An 11,303-nucleotide genomic window follows, 5' to 3' on the forward strand; every position below is an offset into this window, starting at 1 on the left:
CACATTATAATTCATCTATAAGAACAAGTGTTGCTACATTTGTATTAAATGTATAACTGCACAACAGCAGTGTTGTTGGTTGCAGATGCATATTTTGAACTCTGCATGAAGGGAGGCCAGTATTGCATTTTCTATTTGCACCAGAAATCATGTAAATAAAACTAAAATCATTCGTGCATAAAATTTTCCACACCAAAGCCTTCATAGTCCTGCAGACACTGAACGAGAGTCCAGGTCTGAGATTCGGTGTGTGTTCATGATCCGGGTTAATAACCAGGCTCTGCATTGCTGTTGCTGATGATTTTCTTTCTGCGTGCGGATACCAGGTCGTAGAAGGGGTCTTTCGTGATGCACGCTCTGAGGATGAACAAACACAGGACACATGCTTCATTAATCCAGACTGAATTATTACATTTTAATTGTATTATATTTCCACGACCAGTTTTGATTTATTAACAATACTGTTAATATAGATATTAATATGGCAGCTGTAGCCTAGTGGTTAAGGTACTGGTTCAGTAATCAAAAGGTTGCCGGTTCAAGCCCCACCACTGCCAGGTTGCCACTGTGGGACCCTTAAGCAAGGCCCTCAATTGCTTAGATTGTATACTGTCACAACTGTAAGTCGCTTTGGATAAAGGCGTCCACTAAATGCTGAAAATGTAATATAGATATGGAGGAATATATCTGATGGAAAGTGCTTGAGTGATGTAGCAGCCCAATGCCCACTACTTCTGAGAACTGGGTTTGTGGCTTAGCAAAACCACTGCCGGTTGAACTTTAAATAGCTATACAGTAAAAGGCTGATTGTCAGCAGCCTCTACGTCCATTGTAAAACTTGCCTGATGATTGACAGTATTCGTTTATTTATTCATTTATTATTGTATATTTATTTATGGATAAAGCTAGAAGCAAATTCAAGCTTGTAACAGACATGCAACATAAAATAATAATAAATACTGTTCCTCTGAGTATTCCACAATGCTGTTATTTAATGTTTAGCTAGCTGATTTATATGATTGAGTTCTGGCATGTTGGTACCTGATGGCCTGGATCCAGTCAGTCCGCTCCTCAGCAGAGGCAGCGCTGATCCGGTACGACTGGTGTTTTCCCATCACCACCTTCCCATCCGGATCAGTCTTACACGCCTTTATCTTCTGCCCTTTACCATGGGGAAGGAACAGCTCAAAACAGAACTGCACAAACACACACATCACAGGACATTCATTTAAACACAGCCAGTAAATCAACTGGACTTATAATAACTAATAAAATCAGCCTGGGTGCATCTCATGGTCCTGTTCTAGCTAAATAAGAATGCACTACTGTGTATAAGACTCAATTTAAACAGTACTAACTTTTAAATTGTGGCTAAAATGTGGCTTAATCTAATTGGAAAAGTTTAATTCAGTCAATCAATAAAAAGAGGATTTGAGCTGCTTCCCTGAACATTAGTCTGAAACCTGATGTCGCCTTTCGGTCACAAGAGGTCAATGGTTTAATGTAATCAGTTCACACTTTCATTGAGAACTTGGATCTGTAGTTTCATCCTTCAGGCACAACAGAAGTGCAGCTGCATGTGAATTTGATGACATTACAATGTTTTTGGTTTGACATCCCATAAATGAAAAGGAACCCAATTCATAAAATTGCTGAAATGAAACTGAAACTCACTTCTCTGACGATTCACATAATAAAGCAACCTAAAGTGCAAAAGTCTACTTCTGTAGTGAAACAGTAAATCAAGCAGCTCAGCCCTGCTCCTGAACTTCAGCTTTTCACACACACACACACACACAACACACACACACACACACAACACACACACACACACACAAATCTAATCTAATTTAATCTACCGAACACACTTTACTAAATACTGTATTCATCATGGAGTCAAAGTTGGTAAACTCACAGGAATTAGGTTTGTTTGACTTTTTACTTGCTAGCTAGTTGGCCAAAGCCACCTAAGGTTACCTAATTAGTGTCTGATTTGGGACACAGTCAAACTTGTATTTAAAATACGAAAAGTATAAGCTAAAAATTTTGATTAAATAGATGACAATTTGTTACTAATAAGAAAAGAGAATATTTAATATTTAACATTTAACACTTAATTAAACTGTGAGCCTCTATATTAGTTCTGATTATGAAACATCTTGCTCTTGTTGTTCCTGTTTTGGTTCTTATGGTTGAAGTTTTGGACTCTTGTATGGCTTGGTCTTGCCTTGGACCGTCTGTTGAGATCATTGATCTTGTTTTGGTCTTGAGTAGTATAGGTCTTGGTCTTGTTAATCTTACTTGGTATGGGTCCTGGTCTTGTGTTAATGCTACTTAGTATGGGTCTTTTGTTAATTTTACTTAGTATGGGTCTTGTGTTCATTTTACTTGGTATGGGTCTTGGTCTTGTGTTAATCCTACTTGGTATGGGTCTTGGTCTTGTGTTAATCCTACTTGGTATGGGTTTTGGTCTTGTGTTAATCTTACTTGGTATGGGTTTTGGTCTTGTGTTAATCTTACTTGGTATGGGTCTTGGATGGTATGGACCTAGAATGTTGTTGTCTTGTTCTCAGTCTTGGTGGTGTTTTGGTCTAAGTTTTTATTGCTACTGGTACAGGCCTTGGTCTTAACTAGAAAGATCCTGACTCGAGCAGTATTCTATTACTTGTAATGTACGTAATGTGTTATAATATATATTTAGTACCTGTTTGTGTGTGTCGTCCACCTCTCTGACACTAAGATTTTCCAGAGGGATAATTCCTTTTGGCTCTTTGTCCTGAAAAAAGGTGAAGCAGACGTTTACCGGTTTAATAATTGTTTATTTTGCTAATTATGTTTATATTTTGTGCTGAGGTTATACTTACTGTGGTGTATTGAAAATAATATAGACAGCTGTTAGTCAAAATGAACCACCTTCTCTTCCATGTTTTTACTCCGCCCCCTGTAGGATGGGAGGAATAAGACTGTATTATTAAGCGTAACTGTAATTTGTTGGACTGTATGGGTTATTGATGACAGACAGGATGAAAGAAATTTATGATTAATGTAAATGGGTGGTGGTAGCTCTGAGGTATAGGTACTGGAATAATAATCAGAAGGTTGCTGGTTTAAGGTGCAACACCACCAAGTTAGCAATGTTGGGCACCTAAGCAAGACCCTTGACCCATAAGACCCTTGCATTGTAATTGGCTACAACTTTAAGTCTCTATGGGTGAAAGTGTCTGTGAAATGTATATATATAAATATACACCAGTTTTTCTATTCTATAACTATAATTCCTAATCAACTCGTATCTTTACATTTATCAGTTCATCGTACCCTCTTTAAGTAGCCAGCCCTCACGATCAGGATTGAAGAAGGTGGGAGTGAGATCATTCCCATCATCTTCTGGGATCTTAAATGGTTCGTTCCTGATGCTCTCATACAGTTTCTAAAAGGAATTAGAAGAAACAGAGATATAAAAAGTGACTGGTGGCAAAGTTTTGGGTGTCATTCTTACTCTGTAGGAGGCTCCTCGGGGTCCCTTACCGTTAGAAGGTCACTTGGAAGGTCTCCTCCATTGTTAATGCCGTGGTTCATGTTGATGAAGCGCTCTAATGACGTCTTCTCTTTCACATTGGGGTTGTGCAGGCTGGTATTCAGCATGATGATGGCAAATGACAGAATGTAACAGGTATCTATAAGAGAAACATGGTCCAATTATGGTCCATTTATTAATTTATTCATGCCTTCATCTAAAGAAACCGCTTTATCCTGGTGAGGATTCCTGCATGGCATTATGCTTCAAATTAGAGTAGCCAATCCATCTACCAGGATGTTTTCTTATGGGATAAAATTGGATGAAGCTGTGGTACCAGTGCAAATTTAATAAACCAGCTTTGAAGAATCGACATTTCCTGCTGTACCAGCCTTAATTTATTTATTATTAATTTATTTACATTTATTAATTTACTTTTAATTAACTTACATTTATCAGAAACTGCTTCATCTTGGTTAGTGTTTGTGGGTCTGAATCTATCCTGGGAACAATGGGCTTAGGGAAAGAATACACCCCAGAAGCCACACCGGTTGTTTCAGGTTTATCTAATCAGTTATATAAGGGCTTATTTCCTGCACATCTGTATCTCAATGCATGAACCAAGGTCCTTATAGACATGGTTTGACAAGAGACCAGCCAAACCCTGGCCTCATAAATGCTTCCTCATTAAAAGTAGACTCTTGACTATGACTCTGTTGTATTAACTATGTAATGGAAGACTAGCTCACTAGTGAGGATTACCTCATCCATGCAAGAATGCTACCATTAATTTGAGGTTATGCAGTGACAATAAGGACACACAAGACATGCTCATCTTCTCAGTTCTTTTTTTTGAACAGTGGTTTATTAATCTTGTCGTGAGGTCATGATTTCAGACATGACCTTAAGTGGTTTTTTTTATGTTTGTTGTTTCTGTACCTGTGGACTGAAAAACCTCAGCGTTGCAGGTGTAGTATCGCTGGGCGAAGGCCTCCATCATACGGTCGATCTTCTGAGCCTCACCAGGGAGCCGGAAACTCCACAAAAACTGCCTACAGTCAGAAACAACCAGCGGTTAGGTTTTATGACATATACACATCTGGAATTTATCATCTGTGATCATTTCAATCTGATCTCACATGAAATGTACAGAAATCCTAACAAGTGTGAGTAAAATATCAAAATACATCTTATCTTAATCTTATCTTATTTGTTTTGTATGGCTGGTTCTGACGATGTAAATACGTTATATGGACAAAATGGTTTTGGTTCTGGTATATGGGTCTGATTTGTTACCTATTTATTTTGTACATCTGCTGCTTATTGTCTTATTAGAATGTTATGTTAATGAATACCTCATATGTTCAGTTTGTTCCTGGCTGTGTATTGTTGTGCTTCACGTATACAAAGAGTTCTTAATTGATGTTCTTGATTGGTCCTGATTGTGTTCCTTGTTCTTTTGTCCTGTTTTAGCAAATTACACTGTTTCTGGATTATAATTACTAACCCCTGCTAATGATTATGACTGTTTCTTGAATTAGTAAAGTGATTGCCAGTGTTACACATGTCCTGCCTTTTGTCCACAAGCCATTACACACAGCCAGAATCTTGGGCCAACACATACAAGCTACCCAGTATGTTATTAGGAATAGCTGAAAGACATGTGGGATTTCCTAACTTACCTATCAATGCAGTCTTTACATATTTCAAATAAGAGTAAATGTGTTTCTAAACATGTTCCTAAGCCCTATTAAAGTAATAAAAAAAAAGTAATAAAAGTAAAACTTTTTGGGGTGAGTAAGGGTTAAAGGCTCTGTTTACTCACCTTAAAGCCTGCACCAGGTTAAGATCTGAGAACTCATGAAGATCTACAAATGCTTTCAGGATTTGTAGGTGGAATTCTTCTCTGATGGCACACAATATAAAAAAAAAAGATATAAACATGGAATCAAGTTTAGTATCTCATTACGTAAAAAGAGAAGTGAAGAAGTCAGAGGATCTGAAAGTGCACAAAACAGTTCAGTCTAAAAACATATTAAAACTGACAGCTGAATTAAAGTTCTCATACCTTTCCCCAAGAAAGTTGCCAATGGCTGTTTTATTAAGACCATCCTCCTTGTAGAGGAACTCTGCGATTGCTTCTGCAGTTTCATCCAACAAATCATTGTTCAGCAGATACTGGATTCCCTATAACATACAAATACAATTACAATCAAATCTGATACTGATGTTAAACACCACATACTGTATAACACTATGGGATTATCTCTGATCGTATGTTGTTGCCAGTCTATTCAGTATGTTTTATTGAAACCTTTTGGCATTTTGGCCTATTACACTATAAAACCCGCTTGTTTCTAACTTCTGCTTCAGTATGCTCGGGTCAGAAAAGTTATATGTGCTGGTGCACCAATTTGACGGGTAGTTATCAGTTATAGTATGTAGGTATAGTAAGTATCAAAAATGGTGGCTGTTCTGAATTTAGTGTGGCTGCCTCACATCACTCGGGGTCCTGGGTTTCCTCCTGATAGATCGGTTTGTTTCCAAGTGCCTAATGTAATAATTTCTGTACAAATAAGGGCTTAGTTACTGAAATGTTACTCATGTTGACAAATGCAAGCTTAGTGTTCAAGCAGATAGCTAGTTAAATAGCTAGAATATATAGCAGGGGGACATGTGAGATATTTACAATCTAAAAAAATAAATGTAATTTGTTATCAGAATAAAGTTATGGTAATGTTTCCAGGCTTTCTTGAGAATCTAAACATACACAAAATTTTGTTATTAGTTATTGATATATTAGTAAATAATATTTTTACAGCCTAAAACAGGATGTTTGGGGGTACATTAATGCTGATGGTATAAATATCTACAGCCCTTTAAATGTAGCAGTTCTCTTTTCCAATAAGTGATGCTCTTAATATAGTTCAGGCTAAAAATGTGGCCTTAGTGCATCTGTTCTTTTGATACACAGGATGTGGTTCTGCTCACTTTCTCGCTGGTTTTTTTTCAAGCTCTATCCTCTACTCTCGTTTGAGCTTGATTACTCAGGCTAGCAACTAAACTTCATTTAAACCATCAATTGTTTATAACATTTTAAGATCTTTTGCATGGGTAAGTTTCCTACACCTAAAATCTGTTGCGTTTACTTGCCTTTATTGGGTCCATGTTAAATTTCTTCTTGCCACATAGGAACCTTTTTGCCATCACCACATTCTTGCTAATGGAAATAGACAGAGAGATAAAATTCAGTAAAATTATTTACTAAACAGCTTTTGACATCATTTCTTGCATCAGTTTCTTTGCTCACACACTCTTGACATTTTAGGTTCACCTAGTTAAGTGTGTGAGCTGATAAAACAGGAAACGAGCGTCCACCCACACAAAGACGTGTGCAACAATGCATCTTGGTTTCAGTCACTGTTAAAATCGCTGTAGAATTTACAGTAATTCAATACAGCAAAGTAATTAAATGGCAACTGGGGTGTCAATGATGTAAAACGTGTTGTTGATTACTGTAACAGAGTTATGGTTTGCTGACATACAAAATTACAGTTTTTTTTTATTTGTGAATAGGCATGTCTTGTGTTTTTATTTTACAGTCAACACTTGCTGCTGCCAACAAGCAATGCTGATGAAGTCCTGCAAATGCTTTAAAATGACGAGAATTTATCTTTAATTAATTTTACAGAAGAAATACCTGTCAACATTCACCAATAAATTGCATTAGAACCTTTAAACTAAATAAGTTTAAACAACCAAAGTTTGTGTTTTTTCATTTTTAAATGACAACACCAGCTAGGTCACGTCAGATCAAATGAGCAAGCAAAAGCAGGAGCTTCATTTTTGCAGTGGCACTGTGGACAGTATCACCTGCCTTTTAGCAGAATATTTATTCATGGCAGACCTGGTGGCAGACCTCCTGTCTTGAGCATGAGGTAGTATTAAATACCATCCATTGTAGTTTAACAATAACTTTTAACTTCTAAGGAAAAGTTAATTGGATATACTGATCAATGTTTATGTTGATAGTTCTAAATCATCAGCTGCATTTAATAAGAAGTGGCATTATGTCACAGAAGTTCTCTATTACCATTTATTAAACACTCTTGAGAAAATATTGATTGAGAAGGCATCGATTCTTACTTCTCCTCATTGGACTCCATGGTGTGAATCTCGGTCAGTACATTCTCAATCTCCAGCCTGAGTTTCTGTAAAGAACAGTGAAGGTCAGTCAGTATCAGTAATGGTGTTTCATAAGTAGGTCATGCTTTAACGTGGTGTATGAGGCTTGACGGTTTAAAAACTACATAAAACCAGAACTGGGATTTTTTTAATCTGATAGGAACTGATTCTTAACTACAGGTAAAGTAAAAACCTGTGAAAAATATTCATGTCAAAGCAAACCTTATAAAACGGGCTGTACTGTACGCCTGTACTGTATATGTATAATGACAAAATAAACAATGGAATTCTCTTTTCTATAAATAAATAAAAAAGTGTTCCAGCCATTTAGTCACACAATAAACTGTATCAGAAATATTTGAGACTATTATGGCCTCTACAGGTGTAAGTAAACGTTTGACATTAGGTGTATATATTTACCTGAATATCATCTAGAATATCATTCTTGTGGATGTTGATGACTTTCACCTCCTTCTTTTCAGGCTGATTAACGCCTGAAGAAGCTTTAAATGAAATTGACACACATACACGCTTATTTAAACAAAACAGTTACAAAAGATCATGTAGTTGAATTTTCGAGTGCTGTCTATTACCTATACCCAAAGCCCAAGTTTTTTAACTGCAGCTAATTTATTTTATATTAGTATTATATCATACAATTATAGTAGAAGTAGTACATTAAGGTTCAAAAGAACCACAGATTCTTCTTGTACTGTATTTTACAAAACGTCCCAGCAAGCATACAGCAACAGGGCAAGAGCTGAAACGTCCAGTGATTGGCAGTTCTGCAGGCAGAAAAGCATTGTTGATAAGAGAGGTCAGAAAGAGTTTTAGCAGTGCTATCAGCCAGCCAGGCATTTACACAGACACGACTGGCTAATGTCTGGAAGTGGAGAGAGAGTGACAAAGCCTAGCCATTAGTAGGTGCACCCAAGCATGATAAAAATAGGAGGGTTGAATTACAGAGGGGTATCCTGTTTAAAAACTGTGCCAAATCTGGTTTATAGACCAGATCTGCAAGGGGGAATCCTAAAAAATGAGAGCAGCTGAAAAGGAAAACAAATAAACTAAAGTTTAAACACACATTTAAAGCTGACAGGATGGCTACAGCAACCTAAATAACATTTGTATCGTGTTAACTCGTGTTAAACTCTGAGGTAAAGGGGCTTCAATAGCAGACGACCAGATCAGGTTTCACTTCTGACGAAATCTGAGGCTACAATAGGCTTGCCGAAACTGCATCGATGAAGTTGCTTAGTATGCTGAATTTTGATATCTGCTTTGGCATGCAGGTGATTAAGTCAGAGTTCAGTGGAAACCTGATTCACCTCAAGCTTTGACATGTGTGTTTGTGCAGCTATATTGTATATCCTATGTCCTAGTTTTTACTGCTTCAATGATGGGGTTAAATCAAAAAAGTTCTCTCTGCATGTTACAGACATCATGATACCATTGGTCCAGTGTCTTTGGCTTTTTTGTTACAAACAGTTTGAATGAAATAAAGCAATTACTTCAGTGTATCAAAGTTCTGGATATAAACACACTTTTTGGGTATTAAAAGTAGCCTAATGTTTTTTTCTTAGTCCATATATCAGGAGAGCTGTGCTACCATCAGACAATACAATATCTGTTATGCAAGTTGCTTTACAGTGATATGTTTCTACCATGTGTCTTTATACCCCATTAAATATTTCAGCTTTAAAGTAATATATACATTAATTCCAGAGAAAAAAACATTACATGAGCTTTCTAATTATTGTGATTTTTTTATATTAACTGATTGATTTATGAAGGTCGGCTCATATCATTTGTGTATTCTGCACATCACAGCAGTATCATTTTCTGTGAATGAATTGCTCTGTGTTGTAGTTTGTACCTTTTCCATACAGGAAGCTGTCTTTTCTCTTTGTGCCCATGTTGGTCTTGCCAGAGGGAGGCTGCAGGTAAAGAAAAAACACAACTTATTTTTACCTTACTTTTACCTTCAGTGTGTATTTATGGTTCAATGACATGAATTGCAATTATTTTCTGTCTATTGTTTTTTTTTTTTCTTTGACTTTGCAGTGGGTCTATATGGGGAACACTGTGCACAAGATGAAACTACATCCTAGATAAGGTGCCAGTCCTTTAAAAGGTTTTGCACACACGCTCATTCAAACTGATTACTGCCAGTTTAGATAAGCCGGTTCACCTAAGAGGAGGCTGAAAGAAAAGTGAATTATTTAAGGTTAGATATTAAATGCTGACTCCTTTCACACACCCCCACTGTTCCTGTCCTTTCATTAGGTGTAAATGTCAGTGAATGGGTCTACTCATTGTCATAGTTATTCTTTATTTATGGTACTATCTATAATGATAAGAGAACTTGTTTAAAAAACTAGAGAAAGATGTTTAAGCGAGCTGTGTTATTTATTAATTGCATTAAGTTGTTTTGGGATTGGGTATATACAGAGTCTTTAAACTTTATCTTCAATACTCCTGAATTGTAGGTTATAAACATGAATGTAAATCATTTTAAGGATTATTGGTCTTCCAACACTGGGGAACAGGGTGACTGTTTTATATGTTTCACATGTTATTTTCTCATTTTATTCTCTAAGTACAGTCTAAAAGTTACTAAATACATGTAGAAGAATATATGACAATGAAAACTTGTTTACTGTCTCAGTTGCTTAAAACGTCATTATTAAAATCCATATCTAAAATACAATGCATTTATATTAATTACTATATTGATGTACAACTTATGTATAATTAGGTAAGTGGTATTAATTATTCTGAATAGCAACCTAATATGCAAAAACAGGAACACACTGATATTAAAAAGCTTATATACCTGACAATCATATCAGTATCAATATAATATATATTAATATCATATTGAACATTACGGTTTGTAGTTTTTACTGATATAAATCTTATCAAACATTGTGCATTTTTTAAAAGCAATAACAAACACCAGCAGTAAAGATAAAAATACAAACTTCTGCAAAAGTAATTATATAACTTACCTTCATATGTGTGTTTAAGTGTCAGTTCCACTAAATGTCATCCATTCTGTCAGTTCAATCAACAAGAGACAAAGAAAGATAAATGGAAACGTACCCAGCTTGCTCTCTCTCTCTCTCTCTCTCTCTCTCTCTCTCTCTCTCTGTGTGTGTGTGTGTGTGTGTGTGTAGTTTTTGCCTCTCTCGCTTCAGTTTTATTCAGTCTCAGTTCAGCTACTAGTGCAAATAACTGCATCTTCTGTTAGCAGTTATTGTTAAAAGCTTATAATATTCTAATAATAATAATAATAATAGAAAGATTTAAGGATGTTGAATTTAATTGATTAATTTGATTTTGATGCATTTTAAAACGTGTTTCTAAACATTAGGGCTTGTATAATAATGTAATACATACAATTTATATGATTAAGAAAATAAAAATAAAAGTGGACACGCTACAAAAAGAAAATAGCTTTATACTTGGGACATAAATTATTTTCTTCTGCCATCTAGTGGAAATAATCAAAATGTGCAACGAGAGCGCGCACCTGCACACCTCACGTGAACGCGCAGGTCCTTCATGCCACACTGAGTCTGTTTTAAAACCAAATACT

At 36.0% G+C, this 11,303-nt stretch overlaps 1 protein-coding gene across 1 annotated transcript; it reads right to left on the minus strand.

Annotated features, from left to right (window-relative positions):
* Window positions 1–4,643, minus strand: LOC134335811 (cytohesin-1-like). The gene is made up of 7 exons (XM_063018410.1): window positions 4,457–4,643; window positions 3,529–3,677; window positions 3,319–3,430; window positions 2,865–2,941; window positions 2,705–2,776; window positions 1,042–1,196; window positions 1–357 (listed from the first exon to the last, which is right to left on the minus strand). Exons 1-7 carry the CDS (start codon window positions 4,515–4,517, stop codon window positions 267–269), a joined length of 717 nt encoding a protein of 238 aa, XP_062874480.1. The 5' UTR covers window positions 4,518–4,643; the 3' UTR covers window positions 1–266.
* Window positions 4,644–11,303: the final 6,660 nt, after the last annotated feature.

Source organism: Trichomycterus rosablanca, chromosome 22, assembly GCF_030014385.1.
Source record: "Trichomycterus rosablanca isolate fTriRos1 chromosome 22, fTriRos1.hap1, whole genome shotgun sequence".
NCBI lineage: Eukaryota > Metazoa > Chordata > Actinopteri > Siluriformes > Trichomycteridae > Trichomycterus > Trichomycterus rosablanca.

Bases quoted from the DNA above. Each gene is read 5' to 3' on its own strand.
- LOC134335811 (XM_063018410.1), bottom strand. From the start codon at position 4,517: ATGATGGAGGCCTTCGCCCAGCGATACTACACCTGCAACGCTGAGGTT. The intron at 3,431-3,528 runs GTAAGGGACCCC...AATTCCTTTTAG, and splicing joins TTCCAAGTGACCTTCTAACG to AAACTGTATGAGAGCATCAG. The intron at 2,942-3,318 runs GTACGATGAACT...CCCATCCTACAG, and splicing joins GGGCTGGCTACTTAAAGAGG to GGGGCGGAGTAAAAACATGG.